General features: G+C 54.3%; 6 protein-coding genes across 6 annotated transcripts; 3 read left to right on the top strand and 3 right to left on the bottom strand.

The window, feature by feature from the left end:
- Nucleotides 1–604: 604 nt before the first annotated feature.
- BO70DRAFT_339049 (arrestin family protein) lies at nucleotides 605–3,905 on the bottom strand. The gene is made up of 3 exons (XM_025541231.1): nucleotides 2,720–3,905; nucleotides 1,584–2,647; nucleotides 605–1,528 (listed from the first exon to the last, which is right to left on the bottom strand). Exons 1-3 carry the CDS (start codon nucleotides 3,453–3,455, stop codon nucleotides 878–880), a joined length of 2,451 nt encoding a protein of 816 aa, XP_025397937.1. The 5' UTR covers nucleotides 3,456–3,905; the 3' UTR covers nucleotides 605–877.
- A 2,841-nt stretch (nucleotides 3,906–6,746) lies between these two features.
- BO70DRAFT_363302 (uncharacterized protein) lies at nucleotides 6,747–8,018 on the bottom strand. The gene is made up of 3 exons (XM_025543528.1): nucleotides 7,908–8,018; nucleotides 7,724–7,849; nucleotides 6,747–7,674 (listed from the first exon to the last, which is right to left on the bottom strand). The coding sequence occupies exons 1-3, from the start codon at nucleotides 7,971–7,973 to the stop codon at nucleotides 6,874–6,876; spliced, it is 993 nt and encodes a 330-aa protein (XP_025397936.1). The 5' UTR covers nucleotides 7,974–8,018; the 3' UTR covers nucleotides 6,747–6,873.
- A 1,191-nt stretch (nucleotides 8,019–9,209) lies between these two features.
- Nucleotides 9,210–10,880, top strand: BO70DRAFT_397653 (nuclear and cytoplasmic polyadenylated RNA-binding protein pub1; the record flags this gene model as incomplete). The annotated part of the gene is made up of 5 exons (XM_025546725.1): nucleotides 9,210–9,590; nucleotides 9,656–9,763; nucleotides 9,821–10,468; nucleotides 10,525–10,657; nucleotides 10,711–10,880. 5 exons carry the CDS (start codon nucleotides 9,210–9,212, stop codon nucleotides 10,878–10,880), a joined length of 1,440 nt encoding a protein of 479 aa, XP_025397935.1.
- A 1,204-nt stretch (nucleotides 10,881–12,084) lies between these two features.
- On the top strand, nucleotides 12,085–13,513 carry BO70DRAFT_363298 (PIG-Y family protein). The gene has a single exon (XM_025543527.1). The coding sequence runs from the start codon at nucleotides 12,130–12,132 to the stop codon at nucleotides 13,294–13,296; it is 1,167 nt and encodes a 388-aa protein (XP_025397934.1). The 5' UTR covers nucleotides 12,085–12,129; the 3' UTR covers nucleotides 13,297–13,513.
- A 1-nt stretch (nucleotide 13,514) lies between these two features.
- Nucleotides 13,515–15,697, bottom strand: BO70DRAFT_363296 (glutamine amidotransferase subunit DUG3). Its single transcript, XM_025543526.1, has 4 exons — nucleotides 15,375–15,697; nucleotides 15,202–15,297; nucleotides 14,318–15,050; nucleotides 13,515–14,164 (listed from the first exon to the last, which is right to left on the bottom strand). The coding sequence occupies exons 1-4, from the start codon at nucleotides 15,387–15,389 to the stop codon at nucleotides 13,869–13,871; spliced, it is 1,140 nt and encodes a 379-aa protein (XP_025397933.1). The 5' UTR covers nucleotides 15,390–15,697; the 3' UTR covers nucleotides 13,515–13,868.
- Nucleotides 15,698–16,007: 310 nt separating this feature from the next.
- BO70DRAFT_372126 (dynamin-related GTPase MGM1) lies at nucleotides 16,008–18,910 on the top strand (the record flags this gene model as incomplete). Its single annotated transcript, XM_025544832.1, has 3 exons — nucleotides 16,008–16,308; nucleotides 16,381–18,399; nucleotides 18,471–18,910. 3 exons carry the CDS (start codon nucleotides 16,008–16,010, stop codon nucleotides 18,908–18,910), a joined length of 2,760 nt encoding a protein of 919 aa, XP_025397932.1.
- Between the last annotated feature and the right edge of the window lie 859 nt (nucleotides 18,911–19,769).

Below are 19,769 nucleotides of genomic sequence, written 5' to 3'. Positions count from 1 at the left end.
ACTAAAGAGGCAGCTCCATGCGGAATTCACTGATCCACTCTTATCAGTCCATCTCTACTACTCTTACTACTACTAAAGTATGTATAATGTGTGAGTGTACTATCTATGGCTGTGAGTGGTGATGCGGTTAACTACTTTGTATGTATAAGTAGTTGTATTAATCCTGTTGTTGTTGTTGTTGCTGCAGAAGAGGTGGTATTACTATTGGTACACCGCTGTTGTTTAACGACAGTGCAGTGCAGTCACTCTGCGGGTGTTGATCAATAATATTTTTTCAAGGTGGTTTGCTGGCGCCATACCATGTGTTTCGTTCTCGCTACTGTAAGTGCACAGTGGTAGTGGTAGCGGCAGCACATGCAACAGACTGCAAGGCTGATCCATCTGATATATCACTATCATCACAGGTCTGGTCTGGGGTGCAGAGGGATGATTAGATATCGACAATTTACAGACTACTTACTATACGTGAGCCTTTCTGTTTTGGAGGAAGAAGAGGAGAAAAAATGTCACCAGACAATCCCATATTGGTATCTAAAATGTATCACTGTATAACAACAATGCGTATAAATGGGCAAAGATAAACCCCGCTTGCAACAATCAATGCCTTCAGTTTATGCCCACGCCCGCCATTCCATTGCATTGCATTCCACATCCCCACCCTCGGCGCCATATCCAACCCAAATCAACAATAAAAACACAACGGTGTGTGTGTGTGTGTGTGAGCCGGCCCGATAATGAATAACACCATATGTAACGTCAACTCCCAAACGGCCTTCTAGAAACAATGAAAGAAAAAAAGAATCAAATCAAATCTCGTAAGTGTCGTAAATTCCTATTCTCGTCGTCGCGGGGAGGGCCGTCATCCGATCAGTCGAAATTATACAGCCTCCTCCAGGCGCACCCACTCGCGCGGGACGTCCATGCTGCGGTTTACACGGCCTCCCGGGGTGAGAGGCACGTCCACTCGTCCGCGACCCCGGTCGTCGTCCGCGTGCTCCTCGTAGCAGGTCAGCCGCGAGAAGTAGTCCTCCAGCACTGATTCCCGATCGTTGTTCCCCACGATCGAGCTGTACTCGGGCGGCGGGGTGATGAGCGGAGGCGGTGGGGGGACGTCTTCGAAGGGGGGCGGCGCAAACGATGGGGCCCGGAGAAGATGCATGGGACGTGGCGGGCGATCGGTGGTTGGCTCGTCGGCCAGATGCGCTTGAGGTGGTCGAGTCAGACCGCCAGACCCGTTGGTGAAGCTTCTCGAGACCGCACCTCCGATCGGAATTTCGTCGCGATCAGATGACAGTGACTGCCTGCTGGAGCCGTTGCGCTGGTGGAGTGGCGGCGCCCCGGGACAACCGCATTCAAACTCCTGCGCCTGCGGCGACGGATCCGAGTCAGGCGAGGTATATGCTGGCAGGTAGATGTTGGCTTGTGTGGCCTTGCAAGAAAGCAGGTGGAACGGAGAGTCGATGGAGATCTCAAAGTGTCTCCGCTTGCCCGGATCTCTTTCATCCACCTTGGAAAGTCGTAGTACAATCTGCCAACCGTTAGACTAAGAAATCCAGAAGGACACTCATACTGGTGCAACATACCTTGATCCAATGGTTGATCTGAATGTTCTCGTACGTCGTGTCAAAGTGTAGCCGCTGAGACTCATCCCGGTTGCGCATCTCCTGGCAGCTGGGGAGCTGGACGTTGAACTCCATCTCGGTCGGCCCAACTCCCGAGTCACTGGAGAGATTCCCGAGAAGATTCGTTCGGTTCCGGTCAACAATCTCCTCACCTCTCGCGGCAGCCGCCCGACGATCCCACTCGATGCCGCCACCGACCGTGACGCGCATAGAGCTACCGGGGTAGGTGCTGGTACTGGGAGAGTCCGCGCGCTTCTCAAAGAGCAACACCTTCTTGGCTGGCTGGAAGCGATGGACACTCTTGTCCGCAGTCCAATGCTGAATATTCTCCGACACGTAGACTTTGATCCGGTGACATTCAACCTTGGCCAAGGGTGTCAACTTGAACGCGATCGGCACCTGGGACCCGAGAGGGAAGGATTTCCCTGAGATGACAATGTCATAATGCAGCTGATCCTCCCAGTTACGAGAGATTGCGATCGGTTCGACCTGCTCCAGCGAGCCTTCCGCAGGCGTGCGGATCACGGGAACCTCCAAAGTGCCGAGCAGGTTGGGGCGGAACGCACCCGACCTTTCCACGATCGCTTCGAGGTCGTACCGGACAGAGCCGAGATCGGTCTTGATCGTCTCCGGGAGAGAGCCATCGATCGGGAACTCGAAGCTGTACAGGTAGTCGCCGACGGGGAACAACCGGTATGTGCGCTGGGTATGTGCGGGAGGCGGTGGCGGCTCATTTCGCCCAAAACTGCGGGAGTGGTTGGACTGTAGAGAGAGGCGCTTGAGGTCCTTGGTGGAGAGCTGGCCGCTATTGCTCAGCGAGGTGGACGATCCAGTCTTGGAAAGCAGCTCGCGAGTACTTGTCATCGCGCCATCCTTTCCGGTCACTGAGATCGGCTTGGCATGTTGGTAGAAATGGGCACCGTAGTCATTCTGCATCAGCGCGGTATCGCCGTGGTTGAAGTACATGACGCCATGCGTGACCAGATCTTTCTTGTCGTGGAAATGGACCTTCTTGGGAGGAATTCCTACAGCAAAACGGTAAGATTAGCCACAGCGCCACTGACAACAAGAATGGGGGGAGGTCGGGAGGCGCATACCATCAGGCCAGTCGGTCTGCGCATGTCCGCGGAAACAGATCGAGATCTTCTTGACCTTGACACTCTTGGTAATTTTGAGGTGCAACTGCCCGCGCAGAATGGCCGACTTCTTGGTGCTAGGATCGTTTTGATCGTATCCCTGGAGAAAGAGCACCGGTTCTGTGAGCGCAATGCCGACGCTTATCCCACTGCCTGTCGCCACAATCTTCTCATTGTGCAGGGTCGGGAACGGCACAGTCGGATCCGAAGTCGGCATTGTCTGGTGGGCCGATGCCGGGGACGACACGGTCGACGAGGAGTGGGAGCGTATTCTGCCGGTCCTCAAACCCGCAGTACTGAGCATTTGGGCATCTTCGGGAGTCAAGACAATCTCAGACACCGGGCGAGGGCGATGGGTTTGGGGCATGGTTGGGTGGGTGGGTGGCGTCAGCGCAGGGTGGATAGTCGGGCCCCCCAAGCGGAGGAGGCGCTTTGCGTTTTCCCGCGGACCCGCCAGCTTCCTTAGTATGGATGTGCGGCGGCGATAGCCCGGGCGAGGAACTGGCTTAACAGCAACCCCGTCGTCGACGACCGTCGATGTTTCTAGCGACCGACGGTGTTCGGATCGGAAGCCCCAGAGGCTGTGGAGTGAAGGAACGGGTTCGGGCGCACCGCAGGGGACTTGGGTGACTGGACCGGTTGTGGTGGTAATCGAACCCGGTAATTCCTGCTGTAGATGGGAAACGTGAGCCGTCATTGTGATGAAGAGCGCCAACTGGGTTGCATTATTTGCTGGAGAACAGGAGATTGGAAAGAGAAAGACAGAATCCGGGGTGTTGGGGGTCGTCTTCTCAGTAACGGGGTACGAGGGGGGGGGGGGTATAGAGTATAGACAAGAAGGTGGTGGCGTGGGAAGAGAAACCACGAAGTATGGGGAGGGAACTATATGAGGGGGATTTACACCAGGACCTGCGAGGGATGCCACGAGAAGAATTGCAAGGTCAAGGTAGAAAGAAGAGTAACACAGGAGCGAAGGAAGAGCAGAAGAAGGTAGAAAAGACGATCGCGGGAGAAAAAGCGAAGAAGCAAGCACGTTTTGGTTGACTCGACGACTTACCCAAAGCGAAACGACTTCTGGGATGGAGAAGTATATTTTTTTTTTCCCTAGTGAATCTTACGCACTGTCCCAGCTGCAGTGAGTCGTGCGACCAGTGGACTTTTCCTGGGACGGGGCAAAGTGGTACTTTGTCCTTAATTTCACGATCTCTCTCTCTCTCTTTTTTTTTTTTTTTTTTTTCTAATGGGGTTTCGCCTTTTGCCTTTTTTTGGTGTTTGGATCCTTTCTGAGTTGGGGAGATGATCGACGGCGCAAGGCAAGGAGCACGTCCACCGCGGCGCAGCAGCAGCAGGGCAAGGAAAGTCCCACGCGCCGAGATGGGGGAGGATGATGGAGAGGAGGAGAAGGGATCACCGCTTTCAGTAAGTTCGATAGGCTGAAGTGGCTACTGGGCAGGCCAGATGAGTCGATGATGCGGGGGGAAGGGAAACCAAAGAATGAGCGGCCGGGGGACAGGGCGAGAGCGAGCAGTAAGTAGTGTTGCTTGGTGTGTACCCCCGTACAGTAGGTCAGTTATCGGCTAGAGGGCAAGGCAAGTCATGCGAAGGGGCCGCAGCATTGACATCGATGACAACACGGACACGACAAGAATGAGGCGGTGCGGGTGGTGTTCCTTGGGCACAAGATACTTAAAAGCAGACGAAGAGGGGGGGGGACCGACTAGATACTAGTAGGTGAACCAACCTGAACCAGTCCAGGCCGATGACGCGGAGTGGAAGTTGTCGGTAGGTTCAGTCATATCCGGTGATCCGTAGGCTACCTTTTTGGTGCTTGCGCCAATCGAGGCTGTCGCTGCTCGCTGAACCATAGTCGTCCGCCTGGTGGGATCCTGAATCTTTTTCCACCCGCCACTCGTTCTGGATTTGCGACAAAACATGGGCCTGCGAAGTACGAACGACCCGTGTGTTTTACGATGTGGACCGAATCTCCGAACCAAATTGACTTGGCCGTGGCTGGTATTCTGTTCTTACTCGGTTTCGGAGAACAATTATTGTGTAGATACAGAGTACTACTTGTGGTGTACTCCGTACCACCAACATCCTCCTTTCTGCCCCCATGTGATGGACGCTCCTCGGTTCCGCGACCCTAGTCTCCAGCAGTCCAGGTACTTGTCTTGTTTAGCACCGTTAGCTGAATCCTTAGCGCGGAGGATCGGGCTAGGCCTCGTCCATGGCTAAGGACAGTGACGTCCGACGCGTTGTGTCAGAGTTGTGCCCGGCGCCGAACTCGACGAGGCGCGCCCTGATGCCTGAGAGGGCGGATCTTCCGGCACGGTCTGGGTCCAAAAAGAACGCCCGGTCATAAGATGCCTGCCTGCCTGCCTGCCTCCTCTTCGCATGTCCCGGAGGGTCGACGAGGAGGAAGAAGGACGAGGGGGAAACTGACCTCGCGATCGAATCCTCCTACGTATGTCGAGGCGATCAGATCCATGGGCTCAGTTCGTCGTGACATCCGGGAGAGTCTGCGATTGTCGCGACAATCATGCACATCGCTATTTTCGCGGTCAATGCGGGGGATCCTTGGCTGGCCAAGTCAAAACGGACGGGGTTCGGTGATATCATCGGGGCTTCGACGGGAAGAATTTGACTAATCCCCCGTCCAGGCCTCGTCACTGGTTAACTACGGAGTCCTGGTGGTGTCTCGTCCCCGGCTGACCTGGCCGTGCTTACTCCAGGCCAAAAAGTGAGGGAACAGAGGGGGAAAAAACAAAAAAAAGAGAGAAAGGATACAATCTTGCCCCTCACCACAATCGATGGAGTGATCCAAAATAATTAATCCCGTCGGATGGTGAGAACCGGTCCCGATATTTCTGTCCCGACTGAAGAAGTTTAAACCCAAATCCATGGCCTGATCCCGGGAACCGTTCCGCACATCGCCAGCAAGGAATTTTCGGATATATCATTATTACGATTATCTGCTGGGACAGGGCCTTTGTTTGGCCACCCGTTAGCCGAGTGTGGGCCGAAATATGACCACTGTACGGACTACACAACACCCTTCTTTGACGGGAATCTATCGTTTCGATCAGGTTGTCGCTGAATACCAAATGTACTCCGTACATTATTGCATCAATCCGTGTAACGTGCTTTCCAACGTGGACGGTGGGTTCGCCCACTGGTTTCAACTCGGTGCTACGGCTCAATCCATCCACTTGCATGTGCCAGCTTGCCACGGAGCCATGGACGCGACAATACTGATCAACATCATCACCTGTTCGTACCTCCAGATGACAACCACAGTGCTGGTGGTGATGGTGGTGAGGATGGGGAAGGGGGTGCTCGGTCCCCACTGCGGCCGCCCTCCAGAGTACGATAGGGCAGCCACGGCGATGACATCACCAGCTAGTAACTTGGCGCGTTCCGTGTCCTTGATTTAACGAGGCCCTTTTGTCGACCTATTTATAGGCAACAGAGTAAAAGCAATGGTCGGGGCCCGAAAGCCGGCGAGCTACCTCACAGTGCTTACACGGAGCTGGTGATGTTCTCGTCTGGCAGCCACGGCCTACAGAGGAACTACACCCTCCAGGCTATCCCACTAGCTGAAACCGCACACATCCCCTCTTAGGCTCTTAGCAGTTCGTGATTACGCGAACTAGCAGGAAACAGCCTAGCTGCATACCAAGCCAAGGCCCGACGAATGCTTTAAGAGCTAATCTGGTTTAGAGTTGAAGCGTCTCCATGTCAGTCTGGGACTGAGATAAGCTCTGTCATGCCCCGGTCCGGGCATTCCTCCACCCCTCGGAGTGACTTGCGTCATACCGTAGTCAAAAGAGGTACCGATGCCCCCCTTACATAGTGGACCTCTGATCTACCGATTGGTTGCTCGGTAATGGTGTTTGCCATTGTGAGGGGTGTGACTCGACTGAAACAGCTGCAGTGTGTGGCCTGCGCAGCGCGCAGAGATGTCCCTACTGTGTAGAACACTTCTCGTAAATATTCTTCCATCATGTCATATTATGCCATAAAAGTTAGCCATCCAAGATGAGCTGTAGGTCGTGTGATATGTCGCTGAATGCTTTTGCTTATTGTCGAGCAGAATCGCCACGATCATGCAGATATCAAGTAAACCAGCTATCGTCCAAGTCGGTGATGTTTACTAGCCCGTCTCCATCCAGCAGGCTAGCATCCCCACCACCCCCTCCAAAATTATCGTTTTCCATAAACAGGTCATCGAAGCTAGATTCTCCCGGCGCCATCACATCTTCCATGTTACCGCCGCCGTGTCCATCAAAAGACTGCTCTCCCGCGTTCCCGGGTTGGGCAGAAAAGGCCTCTGCCTTCTGTAGCTCCAGGTCAAACGCGTCCCCACCCATTGGCGCGGAGGCTGTGGGGTTCTCCGTGCCAGGCAAGGCTGTTGTAGCATTGCTGGGCTGATTATTCGCCCCGTCATGGCCAGTGTTGTCATCGTTGCCGGTATTGACGAGGTTGGAACCTGACAAGAACCCGTCGTTCCCAACGTCGTCTCCAAAGTCGAGGTTTAGATCGAAATCATTAGCGCCGTTGCTGTCGTTCAGCATGGAATCAAAGTTGAAATCTCCTGGCGCAGAAAGTGGTTGCGCCGAAGGAGCGGCAGCAGCACCTTCCTCGGACTTCTCCACCTTGACAGGCTTATCACCCGAGCTCTGTTGACCAGCGTTCGCATCTGCTGGTGGCTTTTGGGGAGAAACATCGGCGGCTGATTCGGTCTTGATCTGTTCGGGGCTTGCGTCGACCGCGTGCTGCTCGGGATGTTGCGGTGTTGCTTCCGGCTCAACCTTGGCTTCCGGTTCACTCATAACAACATCTTCGACGGGCTGAAGGGCAGCCTTCTTGGCTCTGACTGCCTCATAGTCTCTCTCCAGGAAAGCCTTGGCGATGAACTGTCTGTTGTGAGTACGAAGTCAATCGAACGTGAGGTGAGAGTCGTACTATCTGCTCAGATAACTCATCCAGAGCGCTCTGGAATTGCTCGTGGGCAGCGGGAAGTGAACGTTTGAGCTGGGCTCGGGACTGCATGGAGCCCCCGGATTTGAAAAACCGGCCAGTCTCAATGAGCTGCCCGGGGTCAGCACATCCTCCTCTCAGACCAGGGGGATACCAAGGGAGGGAATACCGTTTGATTCACCATCGATGTTAGCACATCCAGGGAATCGGGATTGGAGAGGTTTGTTGCCGCCATGAGTACGGTGGTACGCGACTACGCGCTGCCTTTCCAGGGATGAACGGCTATAATTAGATTGAAGCAACCTCTGGAGTTAAGGCCGCTGGGCTGAATCAATATCAGGTGCCGGGGTTCGGACCCTTCAATTCGGCGTTAGAAAGCACGAGAACCAGTAGTCACCGAGTAGACGCGAAGGAGCCGTTTCGGCAGAAGCGTGAAGAGTGAGCGCGAGGTGGGAAGCGACAATGACCGACGGCAGTTTGCGTGAATGTGACGAACTAAGAATAAACAAGAGGGAGGTGGTATTGTATCCAGGCCAAGGCTGGGGGAGGGGGGAAGGGAAGGGAAGGGAAGGGAAGAAGATCGATCTACCCGGGCACTGGCAGGGCAGAAGTTAAGCGCCCTGAGGAGACTGGATCACTGAGCTTTCCAGGCCTGGCAGGACTGGCCGTCAAGGGGGCGCTAAACGCATCGGGGACTAGCGCGCCCCTCCCCACCCGGAGCGGCTCTTGACCATCCAAACCAAACTCCTCGTTCTTTTCTCCAGTCAAACTTCCCGTCAAGTCAGATCATCGCAGCTTTTCTTCCCTTCCCCTGTTTCTTCCCCATTATTTCATTGCCATTTCTCCCTCTTGTCGCGCTGCTTGTCCGCTGCGTCGAGACCCGAGTGATCTGGTCCTCTTCCCCTTTGTTTCCTTTCTTTGCTCCGTCTTTGCTGTTCCCTCCCCCCCCCACACCCCCCCCTCAGCCTGTTTTGCTCCGTTTGTCCCTCAAACGCGGCAGCTTCTGTGCTCCCGAATCTAAAGCTCTTCCGACCACATCGCTCACTTGTTGGGGCCCGTGGTTGAGAACCGCCGTGTCAAAGTCGTCTGCTCGCCAGCACCTTTTCAATCAACCACGCCGTCCGTCATCGCCTTCTTCTCCTTCTTCTTTTCATTCTTCTTCTCTTCTCTTCTTCTTCTTCTTCTTCTCCGCGACCGTCCTCTCACCCGTCGCCTGTGTCGTGCTCCATTGTATGATCTAGTTTAGCGCTTTGCCAGTTTCCATTCACTCCTGGGTGCTTCGATCCCCGCGTCGTCTTCCGCCTTCGCCTACTCTAATTCTGACTGCGTAACGCCCTGCATCGTCCCGTCACCAAAGATTGCATATTACTCTCCGCTGCCTCGTCAAACGCTTCTCTCGCCTTTGCCACCTTGCATTACCTCGTTTGACTGATCGGTTTCTCTGTAAATTGCATCTCGTGACCTCTCAACAATGGCCGACAACGTTGCCGCTCCGACCTCCTCGACCCTCCCTCCTCCCCCCCAGACTTCTGCTGCTGCCTCCAACCAGCAGTACGATGGGTCTCAGGGCAATGGTCAAGCCAATCCATCCCACATGCCACCTCCTCCCCGCCCGCCCGTGGTGATCCCTCAGAACACCAACCCGATCCCGACCGCCATGACCTCTCCGATGTCCGGCAACATGATGTCTCCGACCAGCGCCGGGGGCTTTGTGCGTCGGGCGGCCCCTGAGCCAAACAAGAGGGCGCTGTACGTTGGTGGCCTGGACCCTCGCGTGACCGAGGATATCTTGAAACAAATCTTCGAGACTACCGGCCATGTCATCAGTGTCAAGATCATTCCCGACAAGACTGTAAGTTGTTCCGAACCGCCCCATCAACTGTTCTAGCGCTTAGTGACCCCTTGTCTGAATCCCAGCAGAAGTTTAGCAGTAAAGGATTCAACTACGGCTTTGTCGAATTCGACGACCCCGGTGCCGCCGAAAGAGCCATGCAGACGCTCAACGGGCGCCGCATTCACCAGTCGGTATGTGAGACTCAGCTCCAAAACGCACCCTCGAATCGCTTCTAATAACCGGTGCAGGAGATCCGTGTCAACTGGGCCTACCAGTCCAACAGCACGAACAAGGAAGACACCTCGAATCACTTCCACATTTTCGTCGGCGATCTGAGCAACGAAGTCAACGACGACGTGCTCCTCCAAGCCTTCTGTGCCTTCGGCTCCGTGTCCGAAGCTCGTGTGATGTGGGATATGAAGACTGGTCGTTCCCGTGGCTATGGATTTGTTGCTTTCCGCGAGCGCAACGATGCCGACAAAGCGTTGAGCTCCATGGACGGCGAATGGCTCGGCTCCCGCGCCATCCGCTGCAACTGGGCCAACCAAAAGGGCCAGCCTTCTATCTCCCAACAGCAAGCTATGGCAGCGATGGGAATGACACCCACCACAGCATTCGGTCACCATCACTTCCCCACCCATGGCATTCAAAGCTACGACATGGTCGTCCAGCAAACCCCGCAGTGGCAGACCACGTGCTATGTGGGTAACTTGACCCCTTACACCGCGCAGAACGACCTCGTCCCGCTCTTCCAGAACTTCGGATATGTTCTTGAGACCCGTCTGCAGGCCGATCGGGGATTTGCGTTTATCAAGATGGACACACACGAGAACGCGGCTATGGCCATCTGCCAGCTCAACAGTTACAATGTCAACGGTCGCCCTCTGAAGTGCAGCGTATGTTACTAGACTTTCTGCTCTCCCGTTGTTCAAATACTGACGAACAATCGCAGTGGGGCAAGGATCGCCCCCCTACCGGCCAGTTCGACAACTTCTCCGGTCAGCAGGGCACCTCCCCTTTCAACAACAACCCGACCCCGTACTTCCCCCAGTACGGAGGCCCCGGCGCCCCCATGACTCCTCAAGGTAAATTCTACACCCTTGCTCCTCGTGCGCCTTACTAACCCCCCTCACAGCAGGCCCTAACAACCAAAGAGGCTGGGACCAGTCCGGCATGACTGGCCAAGGCTACGGCCAGGTCCCTGGCAACGCAGGGTATGGCCGTGGTCAAGCTACGCCTACCTCCGGCTGGAACCAGCAGCCAAACAATGCCAACTTCGGCAATGGTTTCGGTGGCTACCAAGCGTAGCCCGTCATCTACTATCCACGCGACTGCATGCCTGTCAGCACGGAACTTGTAGTACGGCTGCCGGCAACGGCAACAGCGATAAGCAGAAGTTCCTTTCTTATTCCTTTCTTTCTAATATTCTCACTTCCTGTTGTCTCTTGTCTTTCCAGCTTCGCTTTCAACTTTCATGACTGCCCCTACTAAGTGGATTTCTAAGCGCATCTCCCATTCTCAAACTCTTCCCCTTGAAATGAAATTTGTGTGTTATCGTACACCCAATACCCCAAATCCGCTTTGTTGAGTCAGCTTTTCATATTCTCTTTTCTTTGAACGAATGTGCGCGACTTTGATCAAAGGCTAAGCTTCTTGGGCTTCCCGTTCAAGCGTTCTGCGGAATAAACCAAAAGTACTTTCTGTTGTCATGCCGTTCTTGAGCCCTGTCTTTGGTCTATCGTCCAATAAATGCCTCTCTCAGCGTGTACCCTATCTCATTAGTATGTATGCGTGGCTTGCCGAAGAACTCTTATGTCTTTCTGCCTGCACACAACAGCCCTTGGCCTCAAGGGCTACGCTCTCTGTCTATTCTTTTCTTCCTCGATCGAGAAGCCCTGCTTCGTTGTTTCTTTGGCGACATCTTGACAGACAAATGTCGATCTTTTATTGATTAGTGCGATATCTCGCTATTTCGCGTCTTACCAGCGCCTTATCTCTATTTTGTGATACCAGATATTCCCAAGTTGATCTTAAGTCTCCTTAACCATATTCTGCTCCTGGCGTTTCGGGTACGATACCTATTTGATTTGGGGAGTTCAAGGGGGCCATTTCGGGGGGGGGGAGGCACCTTGTATCAGGATAGCGCATGGCCACCACGAGGTAGAACAGAAACCGCTGTTGTCTTAGCTATAGTAATGCGTTTTCAACGGCCCGAATGATGCGCATGACATAGCCCGTCCGCCGGCGCGGCTAGCCTTGCGGTTTCGTTTCTATTAATACACAGCTGTCACGGCGTGGCTGCGGATAAATCGTCTCCTTATTAGGATTATTATTAGGTATTAAAGTTGGAGGTGGAGAATTGGGCCGGGAATTTCTCAAGTTACCGCCTGGACCCTTTCTTGGCCGCGGCCGCCCACCCACTTCTACTGCTTATCCCCCCCCTCCCTTCAACCCTCCCCCATCTTCGAGCCCATGAGAGCTCCCCACCACCCCTCTGACGCCTGCTCTTTGGATGTGGGCGTGCTAAAAGCCAGCTAGTCGCGCCCAGCCTGCGCCAATGGAAGATGCAAGCGACGGCAAAGGTGCGGCTCTCTCGCTGGACAACAACACCAACAATGACCAGCTCTCGGGGCGGGTGCGCTCGGGGAGCGCAAGCAGCGGACACAAGCGCAGCTCTTCGGGCTCCCTCCTGTCGCGCCTCTCCTTTCTGCGAATGATCCAAGCGACCCAGAACACCCCGGAGCGGAACCATTCGGGCATCGAGCCCGACGACAGCGGCGACTTCGGCACCGGCCTGCGAGGGGGGAGGGCGATGTCGAACGCAATCCAACAGCACCGAAGAACGCGCAGGAGAAGAGGCTCCCTACGCAAAACTGCCCTCCTCGGCACCCGACTCGACTACCGAGACAAGAAACCCGCCAGACTCCCAGCGGACGCCCTCCGGCCAGATGTCACCGGGCAACGATCCAGCCCATCCCCTCTCCCCTCCGATTCCCAGATCCGATCCTTGACCGACTCCACCTCCCCCGACGATGAACCCGTCGCCCACAGAAGCTCAGCCCAGCAAGAACAGGCAGGGAATGCCGGATGGACGCTCATGGACGCTCCGCAGCGAACCCGGGCGGCAACAGCGTCATCGCATCGACAACAGCAGTCCAAAGAAAGCATCCTCGGCGACGAGTTGACCACCGACGACGAAGACATCGTATCCTTCCCCCGATCCAACACCACAATCCCCGCCATCGCCTCCGCCACAACAACCGCGCTCCACAACCCCTCTGCCACCGGCGCGACGGGCCTCCTCCTCCCCACTGCCTCCTCCAGCTCAGACTCGTACTACGCCCTCCAAGCCGACCCGACATACCGACCCCTCCACCGCGCGAAGTCGCCTCTCGCAACCCACTCCGTCGATATGGCCAGCAGCTCGGACATGACCTGGGACTACTCGGAGACGGAGTGGTGGGGATGGATCATACTGATTGTGACATGGCTGGTGTTCGTGGTCGGGATGGGCAGCTGCTTTGGCGTGTGGAGCTGGGCCTGGGACGTGGGAGAGACTCCCTACGCGCCCCCGGAGCTGGAGGATGATCCCACCCTGCCGATCGTGGGCTATTACCCTGCTCTTATCGTGCTCACCGCCGTGATGTCGTGGGTATGGGTCATCATTGCCTGGGTGGGGATGAAGTATTTCAAGCATGCCAATATATCCGGGGAGGACATATGAGAATGCTTTCTACGAATCTTTTTGTTTCTCTTATCGTCTGCTGTTCAAGCTGCATGTCTTCCCGCGGGTGGAAACTGTTTTGTTACTTTCTTTCTCTGTATATATATATAGTTTAGCGGGTCGGGATGATTGGATGGATAGATGGATGGATGGATGGATGGAGTTCGAGGCTCGGGAGTCTCGATATCGTTGGTAATTAATATTTTTTTTTCTTTTACTGGTCAGGAAGGTTGTAGCATATTGATACTATTCTATACATTTGAAGACTGTATAAGACTGTATCAAACCAGCTGAGTAAGGTAGGTACCTAGCTAGGTACCTAAGGTAAGTAGTACCTAGTACTGTAGGTGTTGAAGAATAATATCCCGAAATGTACCCGTAAAAAAACCACCAATCGTCCAACAACTCCACACACACCCATAATCGCAATGACAACAACAATAACAATAATGATAATGATAACTCCGGTTACTGCACTGCTGCGAGTCAAGCTGAAGGATATTCATCTTTTTTTTTTATTTTTTCTTCTTCATTCTTGTCCTTTTCGACAGATGTCGAAACGCAATCAGCGTTTAATGCGATACAGCGCACTGGTTTGCGCGGGTTATTTGCGGGGCGACCACCCCGGGGTCGAACTTGGAGCCGGAGCCGTTGGCATTGGCGGCGGCGCCATCGAGGTTATTATCGGCATTATGGGGCTGGACGGTAGTCCCGGGGGCCGTGCTGACCAGGCCCTTGGACACGGCGAAGCAGGAAGAGCGGTCCTGGTTGAGGTCTTCGACGTAGAACTCGTCCATGATCGGATGCAGCAGGACGGTCTGCTTGTGGATGGTGACGATGGAGTTGGCGGGGACGGAGACCCAGTTGTCTAGATGGCATGTGTTAGTCAAGCCGGGCATATAATATGATAAAGTCAAGCAGAAAAAACAGAGGAGCCTGGGCCTATCGAGTAGAGAAAGAAAGGAAGAAAGAAAGAAAGAAAGAAAGAAAGAAAGAAAGAAAGAAGCAGCAACAAACTCACGTCTCTCAAAGGTAATCGGCTCACTAGCGACCAAAACGATCTCGGCGCCCTTATCATGGCGCTCCATCTTGAAATGCCCCTTATCCTTGCCCTCCATCCACTTCGTTCCGGACGAGAAGTACAAGCTGGCCGGCTCATCCGTCTTACTACTGATATACCGCGTACAGATAACGGTATGGCCATCGGTAGCGGCAAAGTTGAGCAGACTGCGCGTCTCCACGTTCGACACATTATGCCGCTTGGGGATGTCGCGGATGAACTCGTTGATCTTGGCGATGGTCTTGACCATCACGCGGCGCAGAAGCGCCTGGCCGAATCCCTCGGGGCCCGGGTCGGAGCTGGGATCCACGCCCTCCTTCTCCAGCAGATCGAGGAACAGCGCGAACGCCCACTCGCTGTCCGTGCCGCCCTTGACGCCCAGGTACCATTTGTCGGCGAGGGAGTCGGCCAGCGGCCGCTTGATGTAGTGCCAGCCGCCGATGTTGCCGTTGTGCATCCACATTAGCGTGCTGTGCTGGAAGGGGTGGCAGTTCGTGTCGGAGAGGGTTCCCTCCGTGGTTGCGCGCACGTGCGCGAAGATCAGGTTCGAGCATGTCTTCGCTGCGAGCCGTTCGAGGTTCTCGCAGTTCCAGGCCGGAAGGGTCGACGTGAAGATGCATGGCTCCGGCCCGAGCTTCGGGTCGGTGTAGAATCCTACCCCGAAGCCGTCGCCGTTGACCGGGCGGCGGTTGTCCTGGATGTCTGGGTTAGAATTGGGGTGTGTATGCGTGTATAGAGAATGGGGTTGGGTTGGACTGGATGTCTCAAACAGTATGCCACAAGTGGTATACGTATGTACGCAGGTATGTACGTATACTGCTCTGCTGAGACGGAGCTGGACTTACCAATCGCAGACGAGAGTCGTATGACTGAGTGAGGATGGAATGGCTTGGTTCGGTGACCAGCTTGCTGAGACGAATCTCATGCCTGCCTTTGTATACCTGGAAGAGGAGCGGTCAGTCAAGTCGCACTGCTGGTGTATGACGTGGATGAGTCATGTCGTTGTAAAAGTACATACCAAAAAACGACACATGATCGGAAATTATCCTGTAGAGGAAGGAGATGAAGACGGATATTAATGAGGTCCAAAAGTATCCTCCAGGGGAGGTTCCAGGGGGGAAAAAGGGCAAATAACTGCCTTTTGCCAGCCTGCCTTCCTCTTCTTCTCAGCAAAGACACCGTTCGATCCGACCACGGAGCAGCTCGTTTCACCTCGAAAAGACGCAAGCCCGGTCCAATCACGCTTATCCGAATCTCGAGGCCTGGTCGAGCCCAACGTCAGAAATTAATCGAGCTGGTAGTCTAATCTACCTCTGAGTAGTAACCTGCGGTATTTTTAAGATGGTCTAGTAGTTGGCCATATCTGGCTCTATCCACTGCAATCCAGTCGGTGACACCGGCCCCACGTGACCCTCACCGGGCCTTCTACGGCCGGCGAAGCGGCCACTCGCGCAGGTCACGAGACCCGCTCCGGCGAGTCGTCAGTAATCAATCAGTCCATCATCCACTTTCCCCTCGACCCTCCTCTCTCTCCGTATTTATTGTTCTCGCTTTGAGCCCACCATCCCAGGTCGATCACCGCGGCGCTTGACCCGGAAATGACTATTCCCCTTACGTCGACCTACTTGATGTGTATGTGATTTCAGGAACCATGAGCGGGAGGATTCTCTCCCACCGTCTTGTTCCGCTCTTGCGGACCGGCCTGTTGGCCCGCCATGTCCATAATGCTGCGGCGAGGACCGGGGGTCTGCTTCGATCTGACGGCAGCAGTGTGCTGCGGGGCCGGGCCTGGCCCATAGGCTCGAATGCGATTCATAACAATGTGCCTGCTGTGCGGGCGATCTCCTTTACCAGAATACTCCCCAAGCTGGCTCTGAAGCTGGTGCGGCTGCCGGCCATGTTTGGGGGAGCTATGGTGGCAGGCTTGGCTTATTTTCAATACCAAGCTACACGTGAGTACTCGAGGTTCTAGCTCTATATATTCTTTATCGCGGAACTGACGGATTGTTGCTTTTGTCTCACAGAGGCGGGAAACTATGCTTTGGATATCATAAGTCGGGCGGGGCAAACGGCGGGCGATGCGGCGTCGAGCTTGTTCCAGGAAATCCAGGGTATGGCTGAGCAAACACAACGCGGCTGGCAGAAGACAACAGAAGACGTGGGGTTACCGGAATGGTTGCAGAAGATTTTACGCATGAACGAAGACCCCCAGTCCGAGAATGGTGGTCCCGGACGAGGAGGAGGAAAACCCCCGAAGGAGAGTCGACTCGGTGCGGCGGCTGTTGCTACGGGCGCAGCTTTCGGATACGATCAGTCTGACGAGGAGGATAGCCGCTCGGATAGGAAGATTGCGGAGGACGACCAGATGATGCTTCTCACGCGGAAAATGATCGAGATTAGGAACATACTGCAGAGCGTTGGTCAGTCCAATACGCTCACGCTGCCGTCGATCGTGGTCATTGGTTCCCAGTCTTCCGGTAAAAGCTCGGTTCTGGAGGCCATTGTCGGCCACGAGTTTCTCCCGAAAGGTTCGAACATGGTCACCCGGCGGCCCATAGAGCTTACCTTGGTCAACACGCCGAATGCGCAAGCTGAATATGGAGAGTTCCCAGCCCTGGGCCTGGGGAAGATCACAGATTTCTCCCAGATCCAGCGGACATTGACGGATTTGAACCTGGCGGTTCCGGAGAGGGACTGCGTCTCTGATGACCCCATTCAGCTATCTATCTACTCCCCAAACGTCCCCGATCTCTCCCTTATCGACCTTCCGGGCTACATTCAAGTGGCGGGGCACGATCAGCCTCCTGCGTTGAAGCAGAAAATCTCCGACCTGTGCGATAAGTATATCCAAGCGCCGAATGTCATTCTGGCTATCTCCGCGGCGGACGTTGATCTCGCCAACTCGACTGCTCTAAGAGCCAGCCGCAGGGTAGACCCCAGAGGCGAAAGAACAATCGGTGTCATAACGAAGATGGACCTTGTTGATCCGGAACGAGGCTATGGCATCCTCACCGACAAGAAATACCCTCTCCGTCTGGGCTACGTCGGCGTCGTCAGCCGGATTCCTCAAACGACCGCGCTATTTTCTAGGGGCAGTGGCAACGTCACCGGTGCTATTTTGAAGAACGAACACGCCTACTTCTCCGCTCACCCATCGGAATTCGGGTCGCAGTCTGATGTTTCCGTCGGCGTTTCCACTCTGCGCACAAAGCTTATGCATGTCCTCGAGCAGACGATGGCTTCAAGCCTAGCAGGTACTAGGGATGCCATCAGCCAAGAACTCGAGGAGGCTACATATGAGTTCAAGGTCCAATACAACGATCGCCCTCTGAGCGCTGAGTCATACCTTGCGGAGAGCTTGGACAGCTTCAAACACTCGTTCAAGGCGTTTGCTGAAAGCTTCGGCCGGCCTCAGGTCCGCGAGATGCTGAAAAGCGAACTCGACCAGCGGGTCATGGACATCCTGGCCCAGAGATACTGGAACAAGCCGATAGATGACCTGTCTGCCCCACTACCCGAATTAGATCCTCTCAGCGATCTTCCCAAAGCTGACCCCGACTCCCTGTACTGGCACCGTAAGCTGGATGCCTCAACCTCCTCGCTCACGAAGCTGGGAATTGGCCGACTCGCCACCACAGTCGTTGCAACCGCAATCCAAACGCATGTAGATCGCCTATTGGCCAACTCCACCTTCGCGACGCATCCGTACGCTCAAAAGCAGATCGTCGATTCGTGCAACAGCATCTTGAACGACCGGTTCTTCAGCACGAGCGATCAGGTCGAGAACTGCATCAAACCATTCAAGTTTGAAATCGAAGTCGAAGACCCAGAATGGACCAAGGGAAGAGAAAACGTCAGCAGAGCTCTCAAGGACGAGCTCCGAGCCTGCGAGGCGGCCTTCAAACGCGTGGAAGACTCGGTCGGACGGCGCAAGCTCAAGGACGTGATGTCGTTTGTCGACAAGGTCCGCAAGGGCGAAGTCGTCCTGGAAGGCGACGGCGCCGGCGGTGCAGGCGGATTCAGCTCCGCCCTCCTAGCCCGAGGTACGTCTCCATCCATCAAACCCTCCTTTCTCTCTCTCTCTCTTTCTCTCTCACCATCTAACTCCAACCAGGCCGAGAAAGCGCCTTCCTCCGCGACCGCGCCGACCTAATCAAGATGCGCCTCCTGGCCGTGCGCTCCAAACAATGCGCCTCCAAGAAAAACAAATACTACTGCCCGGAAGTCTTCCTCGACGTCGTCGCCGACAAACTCACCTCCACCGCCGTCCTCTTCCTCAACGTCGAGCTCCTCTCCGAATTCTACTACAACTTCCCCCGCGAACTCGACATGCGTCTCGGCCGCCACCTCTCCGACGCCGAGGTCGAGCGCTTCGCCCGCGAAGACCCCCGCATCCGGAACCACCTCGACGTCATCAAGAAGAAGGAGCTCCTCCAGCTTGCCCTCGAGAAGATCGAAAGTATTCGCCAGCTTGATGGTCGCGGTAAGAATCGCTCCAATGACCGTCCCATGGGTGCCAGGGAGCAGCGGAATCGGGGCTGGAATCTGTTCTAAACTACCTACTTACCTACCTACCTATTTACATATCGACTACCTACCTACATACACACCTACCTACCTACCTACCTCCTTAATCGATTAGACTTGTTCCTCCCCCCCCCCTCTCTCTCTCTCTGGCATGTCACTCTTTAGCGCTGTCTTTCGGTTCGGGCTGTATCGGGGCGGATGGCTCTCTCTTTCCCTCTCTCTCTCTCATCTCTGTCCGATTAATCCACACCGTACCATACCATATCATACCCTATCCTTCCTCCTCTCTGCGTTGCTGCGTATTCCTGTCCTGTCTATCCCTATCTCTATCTCTCCTTCTTACATGTGTCTTCTCCCTGTATACCATATCATACCAGATCTGACGGCACTCGATCCTGTCCATACTCATATCTTAGGATAGGATCGGAGCTAGCATCATGAGTGTTTCTTTGCCATTCCGGATACCTGAGGTTTCAGATATTGTCCCAATACGGTTTGAACTACCTTACGTATCTAATATCCAAAGTCATATATCATTCCGCACGTGGTCAGTAGGTGAGGCGTGAGACGAGACGCAAAGGAAACAAACGGCGACACGTGACACGCATTGTCTAAGGTATTATCTACGAAGTACGGTGTAGCTACGTACTTAATAGAGATGAGCATAAATATCAAGTAGAAGAGTAGACTTAAGTACAGTACTAAAATATATTGAAAATAACATTTCAAGTGGAATGACTATAGTACAAATGCTAGAATAGATAGATAGATATGCTCCAAAAATGAAACAAAAAAACTTTAAAAAGTAGGCATGATAATAAAGAGTGGTAATTAGTATGAGAGATAAAAAAATCACAACATAAGAGGAATGTATTTCATACAGAGA

This window comes from Aspergillus heteromorphus, assembly GCF_003184545.1.
Source record: "Aspergillus heteromorphus CBS 117.55 chromosome Unknown BO70scaffold_18, whole genome shotgun sequence".
NCBI classification, from domain to species: domain Eukaryota; kingdom Fungi; phylum Ascomycota; class Eurotiomycetes; order Eurotiales; family Aspergillaceae; genus Aspergillus; species Aspergillus heteromorphus.
The sequence above is the reverse complement of the archived record's forward strand: the minus strand, read 5'-3'. Positions and strand labels throughout refer to the sequence as shown.